This window comes from Podarcis gaigeae (assembly GCF_964106915.1).
Source record: "Podarcis gaigeae genome assembly, chromosome: 5".
In the NCBI taxonomy this organism is placed as follows: Eukaryota; Metazoa; Chordata; class Lepidosauria; order Squamata; family Lacertidae; genus Podarcis; species Podarcis gaigeae.
The window spans coordinates 74,235,827-74,252,611 of record NC_139681.1 but is presented as its reverse complement, the minus strand read 5'-3'; the positions used below and the strand labels follow the sequence as shown (position 1 = coordinate 74,252,611).

Below are 16,785 nucleotides of genomic sequence, written 5' to 3'. Positions count from 1 at the left end.
AAAATATTATGATATGTTGATATACAATGCTGGCACTGACTCTGATGAATTTTCGGTGCCAGTTGAAAGCTCTCCTACTCCTGCAGATTTTTATGGGGCTTAACTATCTTGGCTGGGGTTTTGACCATTATTGCTGCTATTGATTCTGCTGCAGTTTTATCTGCTCCTCTTATTTGTAGTCATGCTTTGGTTTATTGCAGTTCCTGATTTTAATGTGTGTGCGTGTTTTTAATTGCACCCTGTTATGATGAAGTGTGGATTAAAAATATTTCAGATAAATTAATGTTAGATCCATTTTACATGTTAGCTTTGCAGCAGCATGCTTACAGCTTTCGGGCTCTTGGCTCCCATTCTGATGCACCACATGGGTCGTGAACTATATCAATGCATCACGATAGCTGACCACAGAGGAGTGAGCCACGACCAAATGGCAATGGAAATTGTTTACATTACTCCTTCATCATCTTCAAATCACAAATGACACCTAGCCCAGTGTGCTTTTACAAAGCCATTGCTGCATCTCATTTGGCTAGTTGCTCACTAGAGTACATGTGTTTGCTGGGCTGACAAGTTCTTTAATATTCATAATCATAAAATATTCACATCAGTTTAAAATAAATGTAAAATTTTAATGCAGAAAATACCAAGCATTTTCCAGCAATACAAACTGCTATTAAGAATGCTGTGCCAAATGCTCTTTGACAGCCTGCAGAAAAGACATCAAGAGCTGAAAGGGCCATAGAAATCTGAAATGTTTCTTAATTAGTATTTGGGATGCTTGAGGCTAGTGTGTGTATCTCTTAAATTTAATGGCCTAACAAAAACAAAAACAAAAGAAAGCAGAAGAGTGTGCCAGCTTGGCAGTATTATTCACATTCTGGGTATCGGGTCTCTGCTAGTGAGCAGGAAGTTTGATGCCCTCGAAAACGCTCTAAGTAGATGATCTTCCCATTGTGGCACAGCATTAATTTCCCATAAGAGTATAATGGTGTCAACAGCCAAAGACTTGGCTATAAAGAGAGGACCTCTGGCAGAGGAAACAGTTTTCTTTTCTGCAAGAGACTGTTTGGCCTGTGCCTCCCCAGGGCTTCATATTGCAAGGCTGTTGACACTCTCACAATTCTGTTTATGAAGGGTAAAGCTAGTGAATGGAACGACTATAATGGTTTATGACAAGATCACTGCCGAAGATTTTGTACGTCCCATGATTTGTATGGGCCATTTGTTGGTAAGCAATAAAAGTGGCCCTTTTATCAGGAATATTTGTGAATGCATCACTGTTCTGAAGACATATGGCCAATAAGTAATTCAAAGTTATCTATCTTCCCTGAAGATCCCTTACATGCCTACCATGTTTTAATGTCTAGTTGGCTTGGAAATAATACTCTTTATGACACTTGTAGCACAAGAAAATGTTTACTGACTGGCAGGAAATGACAGCAGCACACAATATTGCCTTAAAAAATAAGCCCTTATTTCATCTTCCCTGTGACTTTCCAATCTTCTAGGAACCCTGAGGAGCAATTGCCAGTCCGTGCTAAAGTACATTCTTAAGCTCTTGATTTCAGTCTCTGTGCCATGTGATAGAATTCATTATTCCTCTCTCCTTTTTGTCTCCCTTCAGTTCAATATCAATTTACAGTCCCAAGGAGAATCCCAATGCCTTTGACGCTGCCGCCTTCTTCCAGTCGGTGGGGAATTTTCTAGGGATTTTTGCTGGATCGTTTGCTATGGGATCTGCCTATGCCATTGTTGCTGCTTTGATATCCTTTGCTGGTTGTTATCAAATGTCCAAAACTTAACATGTTTGGAAAAGCAGTTGCTACAAAAGAGAATACAATTATTTTCTGTTTGATCAAGATTTCAGTAATACTAAGAACTTCACCTCTCTGCGTACACTATTTTGAATTGACAATGGTTCCTGCGGCTGAAATGCAGTTACATTTGTGCCACATCTGTTGCCAACTATGCAGATGTGTGACTACAGCTGCATGCAAGCCACACATACATACAAGCCATTCAACTAAATCCTACTCAGTGTAGGCTCATTGAAATTAATGACGAACACCAAGTTAGGTCCATTTATTTTATTGTGACGCTGTTCTGAGCACAGCTTAGTTGAATACCACCCTTAAAGCACATGACTTCCTACAAGGAATACTGGGAAATGTATTTTGTAAAGCTGGCTGGCAATTGTAGCTCTTGGAGGGATAAACTTTGTGAGAAGTCATGTGCTTTAAACATATATAAGTGCCTAAGAAGAGTCTGCTGGATCAGGTGAAGGGCCCATTTAGTCCAGCATCCTGTTATTGCAATGGCCAACTGGATGCCTGTAGGAAACATGCAAGCAAGACCTGAATACAGGAGCATTCTACCCTTTCTGTGGTTTCCTAAGGCCTCAGGTAGTAGTAGAAGGGAGGAGAAAACAGTTTTATAATTTTCATTCCCTTCCTTTGCCAATCATATCATCCAGTGCATGTACCCAACACCTTCAAATAGGATTGTTGCTGATGGGCTAAATCCAAGTGTGGGCTGCAGTCCTAAGCCCCACTAACCTGGGAGCAAGTTCCACTGAATTCAGTAGGGCTTACTTCTTAGCAGACATGCTTAGGATTGCTTAGGACTGTGCTGTCAGTCACACTAAGTGTAGACTGACTGAAATCAACGAGATTCAAGTTAGCCATGGCTAAGATTCAGTGGGCTTCCTCTAAGCTTGACTAGGCCTGGATACACCCCAGTGTGTGTGTGTGTGTGTGTGTGTGTGTGTGTGTGTGTGTGTTTTGATGTGCATATTCAACATGGCCCTGAAGACAGGACAGAATTACGACAGAAACTATGATTAATTATGATGGCACTTTTGTATGAGATCAGGGTAAAATCTAAATGTCTCTAATAAGCATTACCGGACTATTAGAACATTAAAACTTAGGGAGTTTCCTATATTTTTCTGGGCATTTGGCAAAATCAACGATTACATCTGGTTGACAAACGAAACTGAATATCTCAGAGTATTTTTCTCCCGCTGGGTTTCTCTGTCATGCAAACATATTTATGTTTCTCCCTAGAGATACTTGACCCTGCCTCTCTTAACAGAAAGCCACTTTCCACTTTGGAAGTTTATATACAAAAATAGTAAAAGCACACAGGAAAAAGGCCTCATGTTTCTTTGCAGCCAGGGAGAGTTCTGGTCTTCCACTCCATTCTTTACATCTGGGGGCACTAGGGCATGGATGGCTAACCTCCGGCCCTGAAGGTGTTATTAGATGTCAACTCCCACCAGCTCAAACCACTACGACAAAAGGTTAAGGATTATGGGTGTTGTAGTCCAACAGCAGCTGGAGGGGCAGCAGTTCCCCAGCCCTGCAACAGTCAATCAGTTGGAGAGTGTAAGCTTGGGGCGGCTGGGTTGAATGGGCAAAAAAGCAGTTATGGCTTCCCCCAAATAATTCTGGGGGCTATAGTATGTTGAGAGTGCTTAGAATTGTTAAGAAACCCCTATGTCCCTCACAGTGCTTCCATTTCCAGAATGAGTTTAATTATCAATCCTTCTTCACAGGGAACTTAGGGAATTGTAGTTCTGTGAGGAGAATAGGGGCCTCTTCATGCTCAGCATCCTTAACAAACAAGCTCCAAGAATCTGAAGCAATGGCTGTTCCAAGTGGTATCATAGTGCTCTAATTGTATTGTGTGGCTATTGCATTAGAATCCCAACAGGGGGAGAGGTAATAGGCAGATCCCCACCCCACCACACTGCACAAATCATGTTTTAGCCCAAAGGAATGAAACAGCTATTCAGGCTGAATGTTTGAATCTAATCTTCCTCCTTTTGCTTTATTGGAACAGATCTTAATATGCCAATTTTCTCTTTCTTAAATCAATGCTAAATAAACTCCACTGAGCCAGTGGTGACCTTCCCCTTAGCCTGGAATAATATAATCCTTGAGCTAATTTTGACTTGATCATCTTGTTTGCCATTTGACTTTGTCACAGCTGCATTTCTGTGACCTGAAAACATTGCCACGAGGAGTGGAAATAAAATTAGACACCATCTGAACTGAACTAATGTGGAAAAATTAAAGCTAAATTTGACCACATGATCATAGTGGTTTATTAAACTGCTTCAGAATATGAATGGTTATAAGCAAAGTGAGGAACACCATTCTTTCAATTTCATGATGAAAACTCATTCAAAGCACAGTTAGTTTCTTATTTTTTAATGTAATGTATGCCATAGGCTGTCAGAAGCATAAAATTATCAGGAATGGAAATTGTCCCAAAATCCAAGTTGTTTGCAACTCTGTCCCCTCACCCCAGGTCTGTGCTGAGCTTCTCTGAGGCCCAGGGTGGCAGTCTCGTTAAAATAAAGTTATAAACTCAAACAAAAAAGCAGCCAATCCCTGGCAGTGCTGCCCGCCACCCCAGCCAGCTTTTTCCACTGAGGCCTGGGGAAAGTGTACCTGGCTGCCCCACATCCCTCCACAGACCTGCCTCACCCCACAAAGTCTGAGAGAGATCTACCAAGTGGTACATAGCTTTACCCACAGTGTGCATGTATTCATTGAGGAATATTCACCTGCCAAGTGAGGTAAAAACTTTTGCTGTACATCAGAAATTTGGTGAAGCAGAATTCATCAAAATATTATTCCCACTTGGTAGAACAAGACAGTAAGTGGCTTCCCTTCTTCTGCCACCTTAGTAGTGAAGGAGCCGCTGTACAATGTGCCCATCCTGGTACCATCAGGAAGCCACATTGCAAGAGCTCATGATGTACCCCCTTCCTGTTGCACCATTTCATATACCCTCATCTAAAAGTCATGTGAATTGGCCTGGCGATGAGCTATTTGATGGGCCAGGTATCCTTACTTTTATATTTCTTATATCTGAGAGGTGTGGCTGGAATCACTTCCCTTAGACGCTATTTCGCTTCTGCAAAATTGCCTGTGAGTCCATTATGTGTGATCTCTGAGGATTGCCTTTTTTCCAGCACCTGTATCAAACAGTGTGACAAGATCAATTTTGAAATCTGCAAAATGCTGCAAGCGGCGTTGATTCCTAACATTTTCCTTAACGTTGTTTCCTCTCGCACTTGACAAAATTCACCAAGCTGTGTGACTTTCCTATGTTAGAAACTGGCCTGTTTTTCCTTTTGTCTTGGAGTGCTTTCTTGTCCGCTGAAGCTGCTGGTCTTACAGGTAAGTGCTTCATATGGCTGAATAGGAAGAAGTCCCAGGGGATCCAATTACAGATGGGGAAGAAATTCACTACAGTTCACATTTAAGGCAAACCTATGAAAATTGTTCTCCCCAAACAATATGCAAACTGAAACACAGCCATCCTTCGAAATTAGCATTTGACCAAATTTTGCAAAGCAGTTCTCCAGGCAAGTAATACATGCAAGGGTAAAGTGTGCAAAGAATTGCAGAAATTAGGGGGGGACATGGGGGGGACACTATGTTAGGAGAACTTGCTTGGCAAAAAATGTGTATGTTAGGTTAAATGGCACAAATATATATAGAATCTCTCAAATGTGTTAATTGCCAATGGATACCAGCAAAACAGGATTACGAAGCTAATCCAAAAGGAAACACCCCCCAAAAACCAAGACACAGAAGAAAACAATGGCATGGCCCTCCTTCCTTATATCAAGGGCACTACAGATAAAATTAGCAAAATCCTCCATAAACACAATATCAAAACAGCCTTTTGCACCAACCAAAAAATAGCCAATATCCTCAGAAACCCCAAGGATAAAATCCAGTTGGAAAACCAAGGGATCTATGAAATACCCTGCAAAGTCTGCCCAGCCACGTACATTGGACAAACAAACAGACGAATAAATGCACGTATCGCAGAACACAAGAATGCCGTCAAAAAAGAAGAAAAAACTTCCTCTCTTTTCCAACACATGAAAGAAACAGGACACGAAATTAATTTTGCAGATTCCAAATTGCTCTTTAACACGGAACATCACCACAAGAGAATAATCATGGAAGCCATCGAGATAGAGAAACACCCTCACAACATGAACAAGCGTGACGACACATCCCGCTTGCCAGACATCTGGAAATTAGCCCTCCCCACAAAAACTGACACCAGATCCAGAGGCACACAGAACGCCAACACCAATCAACCACACCAGACCCAAACCCAGACCCTCTCCACAGATGAATTACTGACACCATCCAGTAGCCAATCCATGGTGGCACCTCCGGATGCTGCACCCCCCTGCAATCCCTACACAGATCTGGCTGACACAAGCCACAAAACCACAGCTCGCCCCTATACACGAAGCCAAGCCAAAGCACAACTAAGTGCAATACAGCCATCTTCTCAGGAAAACTCTTCACAAAGTTCAAGAGGTCAAGACACAAAGACTTTAGCAACTAATCCACACCTAATGACCCACCTAAGTGGTACTCAGGATATCACTCAAGAAATCACTCAAGGTATCTCTCAAGTAATTAAGGAACAAAAGAAGAAAAGGCACACTAGCCTGGGAACTTCCTCTCTGCCCAGAACATTGGAGGCTAGACACCACACCCCCTCTACAGTATTTATAGGAACTCAAACATTGAGATCCCGCTCTGTTCCAGTAACAAGAAGCCGAAAGCACCAGCCTGAAGATGACGAGTGAGACCTCGTCGAAACGTCGCCTAGACACCCCAACTTTTACACGGGAAGACACCCGAGGACACCAAAACCTGCATTCCTGTACCCGTGAAAATCTACGAAAGCAAATATATATATATATATATATATATATATATATATATATATATATATATATTAGGAGCAATTTGCACTAAAATGCTGATGATTTTTTTTTAAATGTAAACTGATGTGGAAACGTGGAGAATTGAACTTGAGCTTGGAAAAGTGAGAAACTGAAATTGGCAAATCTGCCCATCCCTAGGCACTCTGATCTGGAAATCAAAATGGACAGGAATGCATATGGTCGGAGCCTTTTTTGTCTCTTGACAGGTTGGATTTCTCTGTTAAAATGAATAGGGAAGCTGTTTCAAAAGAGAGCTCTCCATGTGTGCCTCAGAGTTCCCGTGCCTGGAACAGATCTTTCAGTTGTGATGTAAGAAAAGCACAACATTTACCTCTGAGAATGAGGTTACAGAAAGCTTCCCACACAGCTCGCTGTTTCTATATCCATTGTAAAAATGTGTGGGTGGTGGAAACATTCATCCTTAAGCACAAAGCAGAGGTAATAATGGATTCCCCCTACTCTACAGCTTTGATGTGCATAAATGGGTGGGAGTTCCTTGTTTTATTTATTTTTTGACAACCTATATAGGAAGCCTTTAGCAATAGTAGAGATTCACAAGTTGATCAACAAACACAGATAGCCTTCCCAACTATATATCCCTGTACCAATTCATTGTTTCTAAAATTGTTGAGAAGTCAGACCCAGGCTGGCCCAAGATGTTTTTCTGCCTTCACCCTCTTCGTTAAGGTACATAGTAGGAAAGCAAACGCCGATCAAGTTATTCTGGCGCTTGAGGCTTCTTCTTCTTTGTTAGTATTGGGGTGGGGAGTTGCACAATTGGAAATGAAAGCAGTTTGCTGGCACCCCACCTTAGCATCTGGTCACGCCTCTCTCCCTGCCTGCACTCCCACCCCATTTTTTAATGTATCAGCACTTTGGAGGGGGGTGGAACATTGATTAGAATTGTAGGTAGGCTTCAGCTCAGGCACTGGTTATATATCCCTTCTCGGCCTCCAGATGGAAGGCTGACACTTGAGCAGGGTCATGCCTGGGATTATGGGACTGCCTCAAGATGTGGATCTACCTAGGGGGCCCTCCAAGGGCGCTGCTGGAAGCTCTATGGCCCATCTGCCCCCATGCTTGGCTTCTGGACAGAGTCTTCCCACTAGACCCCTCTAATGGGGTACCCACTGAAAAAGAAACCAAAGGATGACTCATGTTAAATATGCAAAGAACTTCAGAAATGCTGCTGCGAAATTAGATGATCAGAACTGTACTCTTATCATTTCTTGAAGAAAATTGGTCTTAAGTCTGAAATATTATACCTTGGTCTAGTGCTGGTTATAAAATGTAAAAAATAAAATAAAAAGTCAGGTAAGATTGTGCTCGGGGGACGCGGGTGGTGCTGTGGGTAAAACCTCAGTGCCTAGGACTTGCCGATCGCATGGTCGGCGGTTCGAATCCCTGTGTCAGGGTGAGCTCCTGTCTTTTGGTCCCAGCTCCTGCCCACCTAGCAGTTCGAAAGCACCCCCAAGTGCAAGTAGATAAATAGGTAGCGCTTTATAGCAGGAAGGTAACAGCGTTTCCGTGTGCTGCGCTGGTGCTGGCTCGCCAGAGCAGCTTCGTCACGCTGGCCATGTGACCCGGAAGTGTCTTCAGACAGCACTGGCTCCCGGCCTCTTAAGTGAGATGATCACGCAACCCCAGAGTCGGACACGACTGGCCCGTACGGGCAGGGGTACCTTCACCTTTACCTTTAAGATTGTGCTGCAATGGAATGAGTGATGGTTAAAGATCTCCTGAGATATATACTTGGCCACCACTTCAAATAAGCAGTTTCTAATTTAGGTGGGATTTCGCCTGGCTTAACTGGTCGGCCAGCAAAACAATCAGAGGCAAGATAAGGCTGCTGGTACAAAAAATAAATAAAAATGGTACTCTCTTACCATTAGCGAAGTGTGAGCATTCCCTTGTGCACAACATTTTGCTGTGTAAATTTTGTTTTAAATGATTGTGCAAATGAATGTGATTGTATGTCCAGTGAAAGGATTAGAAAGACCAGTTTTTATTTTACTTGTAATTTGCTTTTGGATAAGCAGCAATTTCCTTTCAAATGACTTCAGCAATTTTTCTGTTTGTAAGCAAATGAAAGGATGTTTCATTTCCTTACAATGTTCTTGGGTTTTGTTTTTGTTTTGTTTTTTTAAAAAAGACATCTAATTGGATCTAGATTGTGCCTTCCACTCACATCTTGGCCTCTAAAAATAGTTTACTACAGCTACTATGTAAGTGTAAAACCCATCTGTGCACAGTGACACCCCCAAAAAATTTTACTGCTATGATTTCAGATACTTGTTATGTTAAAAGAACAGGATGAAACACTTTCCAAGCTGAGTGAAGGGAGTGACTACGTATGTCACTTGGAGTGTGAAAAGATGGCATGTGTCAATTATTTTATGGTTGGTTGTACAATATGTTCCAGCCATCTAAAAATGGAATTTAACTTTACACTGGCTGTGAATCAAGCAATGAAATCATTGTTTGTCACATATCTTATTTCTCATATTATTATTTTTGTGGCTAAGTTGAAAAAGTTATGCGAACCAGTTGGGTGTTGCTTCACACTTGAGGCTTACCTTGTAAATTGGGAACTGTGCCATTTGACATCTTGGAAGCTACCAGATCACCTGATTAGCATATAAATTGGGCCTTGTAAAGGTGAGTCTACCCAACCAGTGCATCTAAGTATCACCGATGATGTATCAGCAGTTATAATGGCAACTCCCCTATTCAAGCTCTTTAAAAACATGGCATGAGATGCATCCCACTTTGGATCTCCTACCAGCAGTTGCATTTTGATATATTTGACCCTCTAAAATCGTGATACACTTTGACAGTCCACCAATGTGATGAGAAGCACAGTTTCCTTTGTGTATTAATATATGTGGCTACAGAATTTAGACAGAGGTAATGGGGCCGTACGTTGCTTTTCCTGTCCTGTTTCTGCCCTCAGCATCCTTATATTAGATGTGAACATCTAAGACAGGGAAGCCAATGCATGTAGACATATACACATGTAGGCTCCATCTGTAATGAAGGATCTCTATGAGAAATCTCAGTCTCTCTCTCTCTCTCTCTCTCTCTCTCTCTCTCTCTCTCTCTCTCTCTTGTCTTTAGCCCGTGCAATCTCAGGTGCATAGTCAGCAGCACTGCCCCATTGGTCCTCGATTAAATGAAGGGACTCAATCATATGAGTAACACATCAAAGGGATTCAATTCACAGCATGAATCAGAAGAGTTATTTCAGAACACAACACTCTATGGTAACGGGTCTTAATTCAGCAATTAATGTTTCATGGCATTATGACCTGTAAAATGCCAGCAACAGTTGCCACGCACACTGCTCCACATATTGGATACAAGTTTTCTTGTCCTTAAGCATATACAGTCAAATCTCGGTTGTCGAACATAATCCATTCCGGAAGCCCGTTTGGCTTTTGAAACGTTCAACGACCAAAACACGGCTTCCAATTGGCTGCAAGAGCTTCAGATGTTTGGCTTCCTAAAAACGTTTGAAAACCGGAGCATTTACTTCTGGGTTTTCGGTGTTTGGGAGCCAAATTCTTTGAAAACAGAGCCATTTGGGAGCCTAGGTTTGACTGTATTATTATTAAAGGAGCAGTAGCAATACCCATGGGCTCCTGTTTATTACTAGAAAAAATTCTGCATCAGAACTGTGGGACAAGTTTAGGATTGTTCTGAAAAAGTTTCTTATTTTGATTTCTGTTATTGCTAAGCCGAAAGGCCACCACATTGGTTAATTTCCCCCATACTCAGGATGGAGCAGCCCCTTTCAGAAATTTTAAGGGAACCCATAAACAGCAGGTGAAGTCTTCCTCCCACTTAGTGGTGGCAGCAATTGTGTGAAAGCAAGGGCAAAAAGCATCGCCATTTAGCTTCATCACAAGAATTGTAGACAATGAGATTTGGCTATGTGAAAATGTCTGAAGTCAACATAGACTGGGGACAATGCTTTGTGTCCTCACTCCAACATATTTTGTGTTTAAAAATAGGGAGAAAATAATCTGGTAAGGAGCTTAATCACCACAAGGATTTTGAAAACAACAGCAAAAAAGGCACATGTGTGTGAAACCCTCCCTCACCATCTTTTATTTCAAGACACAATAAACATATCATAAGATCTTTCAGTTCAGCCATAGTTCCTATATTTCTTTTCTTCTGAACTCACAGATTGTTCCTGGGAGAGGAAATACAGATAATAGTGTTTAAACTCAGCACCCTATGGAAAGTCTGGAACAAATATCAAATTCTTTTATAGATATCATAGTGTGTGAATACAAGGTCTGTTAAATTGCAACAGTCCTTTCAGAATGACAATAACCCTAGAAAACACAACTTTTTTTAAAGAAGCAGCTGAGCTGTATTTAGAACAGGGTGCTATCTCTCTGCTGAGATGTCATTGCAAAGTGTCAGGTCCCTGGATGAATGCCCTAAATGTTTAACTCAGCCACTTTTCTGATGCTTCCTGTCAGCCGGACGCAAACTAGGACTCTCCGGTGAAAGCCTTAGAGTACTGTCAAGCTTTACAGTTTGTACAGCACAATTGACAAAAGCCTCAAAGCGACACTCTGACATCCAGTTGTGTGGGACATTCCAATTAAAATATTCCTTGGAGATATTGTCACCCTGGCTTTGATTTGATACAAACTGCCCAGAAGTAGTAATTCAGGTTTATTTCAAGAGGACTCTTTCCTATAAGAACAACCAAAAACTCTGGAGGGAAATGTATTTCCTTTTACATAAAGGGATAGTTCTGGTAACTATTATCAACAGAGCTTACCTATATATAAAAATATCTGCAGTTATTTGACGCTTAAAAGTTTTCTTTTTCCTATTTACATCAATAGCCCTCCTTGGCAAGGAGTATCACCTTTCTTAGGAAGATTGGTTAATTGTTATAAGTAGCTGGACTTCTCAATGGCCAAAACAAAGATGGGGGAACTGTGGCCTTCCAAATACAGCTCCCATCATCCCTGACCATTGACCATCATCCCTGACCATTGACCATCATCCCTGACCATTGACCATGCTGGTTGCTACTAAGGTGACTTGAAGACAAATGACATCATCAGGATGCCTGATTCTCCATCCCTAGGCTAGCCTAGTTCTCAGAGGAGATGACATCCAGCAAGGGGGTGGTGATGTGTGTAACAATAACAATAGAAATCGTTTTTGGAGAGAGGCATAGAGACTCAGCAAACTTGGATCTGGGATTCTAACAGCATTTTGGAGTCCTGACAGTCTCGCTGGAGACCTGATGCTGGAACCATGGATTTTGGTTGTCTCTTGAGGTGTTTAAGCTGTTCACCATATACTCCACTTGTATATTTGTAAATAAACATAAATATTACAGAATGCCAATATGCCTCCAATGACCTCCTTCCGAAAGAAAACAAATATACTTGAGCTCTGTGCCCTGGAACTCCTCATCACTCAGAGACATGAAGTGAATGTACAAGTTTTATTAATGTGATCAACGTTATATTCTAAGATGAACGGCAGCTCTTTCTATTTGGAATGCAATTTTCCCTGATCCTTTCCTCCCTAACTTCAGAGGAAGCAAACTTGGTTTTATACAATAAGAAACCCTTCAAATACATAATTTGAAAACCTACTTTAGCATCTTTTTAGATTTATTTCTTGCTCATTATCAAAGAACTTGGCACAGTTGGGGTTTTCATACCTGCAAATAGATTTGGCAGAAGCATCTTTTTTATTATCACTTCCCCCCAATCTATATTTTATTTGATTTAGTCATACTTTAGTGAGGGAGAAATTCCATTGTTCATTTTACCTTAGATTTTTACTTGTGCACTGTTGCTGATTTTAATCAATGGTGGATGCTGCTGACTCAGTCAATTATGATGATCAAATAGCAGCGGAAAGGGTGGAAAGTTGGCTATTATTTAATTGCAAGTACCCATTCTTCTCACAGCTGCAGCTGAGAGGGAATTTCTCAAGCTACAGCAATCAAAGTAACCAATATTTCTCTAATGTTGGAACTTTTTAAAGTTTCCTTGAAAATGAACATCCAGGTTAGTAGAAAATTGGTTCCCAATGAAGGAATTTGTTGCTTTCAGGCCCAGAAGCAGAAGGTCCCGCTAACATTTAATGAGAAGAGAACCAGTGAAATTTTTTGTCATGACAAATGCTTTTCAGGGGATAGCAGTTTGAAAGATGAAGCTGGATGATGTCAGAAGGAAATTGAATATTTCCACTAATACAGCTCCCCATAAAGAATAATGCAGAGTTTATAACTCACATACAGTAATGAGGGGCTGCTGTCATGTGATTTTGGGCTTCCAAAGCATGCTCTCTCTTTTTTTATCTTGCATTTTTATGCTGTGAACTAACCTGAGATCTACGAATGAAGGGCAAATAAAATATTGCACACACCATTTGCATAGTAATGTCCATCAACTTAGGGGGTTGTATGGCCACCTCATATATTTTATTGGGGGCACGAAGGAACCTCAGCTCCTAGGAGCTGGCTGCTTTGTTGCCCCAGAAGGGGAGATTAGCAACTGGCTGGTATTCACTTAGATTTTTCAAATCCAGGGACAGTTTCTTGAGGAGTGGTTTTACCACTGCTTCCTTCAAGCAGGCAGGGACCACCCCCTCTCGCTAGGAATGATTTATCACTCCCCCCGGCCCATCTAGCTATCCCCTCTCTGCTAGTTTTTATCAACAAACGGGGCAACAATCCAGAGCGCAAGTGGTCGCCCTGACCAATCCAAGCACCTTGTCCACATCATCAATGACCCTTGAGGTCCCTCTATGATTCTATGATTCTGTGATTCCATTCATGCTTAATCCTAGCAATACAATGATAGCAATGGAGGGCCATTTAGGTGGGGACACAGAAATGTAGAGGCGCACATTGTGTTTCACACATATTTATGGATAATGCACATGGCTTACACACATTGGCCCTATAATATGCACACTATATATTTAAAGCAGAATTATACCACTTTAAGCAGAATCCTGGGAACGGTAGTTTGTTAAGGATGCTGAAACTTTTTAGGAGACCCCTGTTCCACTTATAGAGCTACAGTTCCTAGAGTGGTTTACAATCAACCCTTCTTCCCAGAGAATACCCTCTTCTGGAATGCAGAAAGAGGTTGAAGGTGTCCCAAACCCCATTCCATCCGCAACTGTGACATCAGAAGATCTTATGGAATATGCCAGTCATGATTGCTGCCCTGAGTTGTTAGCACGATAACAACTAATCTAGTGAGAAAAAGAAGGCAGAATATAATGCAGTCTTCAAAAAGGTGGGGGAATATAGAGGCAACTTAACAAAGCATTGGGGTTGTGTATTTTAGGGTAGTATCTAGTGCAAATACTCTTACATGTAATATACATTTAAAAAACACTTCCAGGATTCAAAGTGTGGTGGTGCATCTTTTAAAAGAATATCAGTAGGTGGAGTAAATCCCAAGAAGGTCTCAGGAAAAATAAGGGAAACCTCATTATCTGAAGAGCAAGCTAAGTTCTATGGGCATATTTATGCTGCTGCTACTGCTTGGTGGTTTTAATGTTTTGTGGCTTTATGATGAATTACTAAAAAATATTTTTAGTGTATTATTGCTGTTTTGTTTAAATATGAATGTATTCCTTACCCTGGGACCTTCAGGTGAAGGGCGGATGATAAATGTTCTATAAATAAATAAGCATGTGATCAAAAATGCATGGCTTTTTTGTCATTTAGTCATGAATATATCAAAGAGAAGGTCTTTGAATATTGTCCCTGCACTGAAGATTCTGAAACCCACACCAGTACTGAAATCTGAAAAGGCACCTCCAGGCTGCAATAGAAATGGTGTCCAGGAAACTTTTCTCTCCATTTTTATTAAGAATCACATGGTTAATGATATTTTGAAAAATCCCTAATTTTACCAGATGATTTATATTGTTGCCGATGTGAGAATAAATCTTTTAGGCCATAATCCTAGGCACACTTACTTGAGAGTAAGCCCTGTTGAACTATACTCAGGGCTAGCAGGCAACCTTTGGTGGCACAGGAAAGGCTACATGGTAAACACAACTCTATCCTCCAATATCTTGCTCCCCGTTCCTTCCCAGTTGCTGCTGCCTGGAGCAGCTGCCTCATTCTACCTAATAGCAGAACTGGCTCTGACTTGTCATTGCACTATTTTGTCTGATTTTAAACTGGATGGTTGTGCAGTAATTTTGAACAATCAGATGTGCGTAGAACAGACCCTTGTAGATATTCACCACTCAGTTGGAATTATAGGGAGATTGGAAAGAATCCTGACCTTTAGTTATTATGATCAAGGCTAAATTTTAGTTTATTTGAAGGATATAATGGTAACATTTTTCTTCAGGCTTTAAAAAAGTGTTTAGCGCTGTTTAATTAGTTTGTAGGCGGGCTTATCTGCCTCCCAATCCCTTTGAACTCACTCTAGGAGAAAATAGAAGCAGCTGACTGTGGCTTTTTCTTTGTATTTCAGGAATCGTGGCAGTCCTTTTTTGTGGAGTCACGCAGGCCCATTATACATACAACAATCTGTCAGCAGACTCCAAAATGAGAACTAAACAGGTAAAGCATCAAATCCCACCCCCTGCCCCTTTCTGTTCCCTTGCTTATTTTGTTCCTTCTGCTAGAATAATGAGTATATAACAATACTGACAGTATACCAGGAAGGGATCTCATTAATGCAAAGAATAAGGTTCGCGTCTTCATTAAGGGAGAAGAATACTGGCACCATCTCTGCCAGGAGAGCCTTAACAAGTCTTCTGCTAAGTAAAACTTTTAAAAGGTCTGTTGTGATCTTAGAGGCCACAGTCATCAAATGTCAGCCTAGATGGTGATGTATTCTGTGGGAATATTCTGTGGTACTTTCTATCGAGTAAGGCTGAGATCCAGGGATGCTCAATGACTTGTTCATGGCCCAACTGATCCCCCTACTTTGAACAAATGACACAGACACCCATGACATATCACAAACTTTTTTGAAACTTCCTCAGTAGCTGAGGGATCCTACCGGAAAGGGGAAGCTGAAATTCCCCATAATCCTATTGTTCTTGAGGGGGTCCTACTTTTGCCAGTTGATCTGCTTTGTTGCCAGATGAGTATTTCTGGATCCAGCTCCACTGTCTCATGACAGAGAAACAGAGGCACATCACTGCATCGTTTTTTTAAACTGTGTTTCATCAAAGGGCACACATGACTTTGTGCCTAGGAACCTAAGCAGCTCCTTACACTGAGTTAGAGCACTGTTCCATCTAGCTCACTCAGCATTCCCTATACTGACCAGCAGCAGCTCTCTAGGTTTTTGGGAAGAAGTCTCTCCCAGCCCACCTTGAGATACCATGGATTAAACCTGGGACCTTCTGCATGCTGACTGGAAACATGGACCTGGTGGGTGGGTGTGGGTGTAAATGGGCTGATGGAACTGAAAGTTGTAGCAAACCAGGAAGGCACCAATTCCAGAATCAATTTAGAAATTACCCATGTTATATTAAAAGGCAGAGCAGGAAGTTCAGCAGAGCAAACCGGTGGAAAAGAAACAGGATGTAACAAGGTGGCAGTGGTGGTGGGAGAAGATCTGTTCCTTCCTCGTTAGCATTGTCTTTGTACTGGTTGCAACAGCAAACCCTGCTGGAATTTATATAGAATAAAAAAAATACAGTTAAATTAATGTACAAGTGCAATATTTTGACAGTCTTATGTAAATACCAGAATGCCCCTCAGGTAAAGTCTGTTATCAGCCTGCGAAGAGAAGCTTTTAAATCCCCTAGTACGGTATACTAGTGGGGGTACCTAACTGAGTAGATGCAATATTTGTATCAGTATTTGTATTTTCTCATAGTTGTAGTAGTACATGTTCCCTTTGCCCTGGCAAATAGCACTGCCAAGCCAAACTGCTGCCGTTCACATCTGGGCTAGTGTTTGGAGGGAATGCCATTCTGACATTACAAAACTTGTGATCTTATTTGGCCTAGCCAGACACAGTTGCATC

At 41.4% G+C, this 16,785-nt stretch overlaps 1 protein-coding gene across 1 annotated transcript in view; it reads left to right on the top strand.

Annotated features, from left to right (window-relative positions):
* The window catches only part of SLC9A9 (solute carrier family 9 member A9), a 273,537-nt gene that overhangs the window by 105,279 nt on the left and 151,473 nt on the right, over positions 1 to 16,785 (top strand). The window contains exons 7-9 of the mRNA XM_083739541.1: positions 1,625 to 1,763; positions 5,087 to 5,192; positions 15,274 to 15,362. Coding sequence (XP_083595667.1) covers positions 1,625 to 1,763; positions 5,087 to 5,192; positions 15,274 to 15,362 — 334 coding nt within the window. The remainder of the gene's footprint in view (positions 1 to 1,624; positions 1,764 to 5,086; positions 5,193 to 15,273; positions 15,363 to 16,785) is intronic.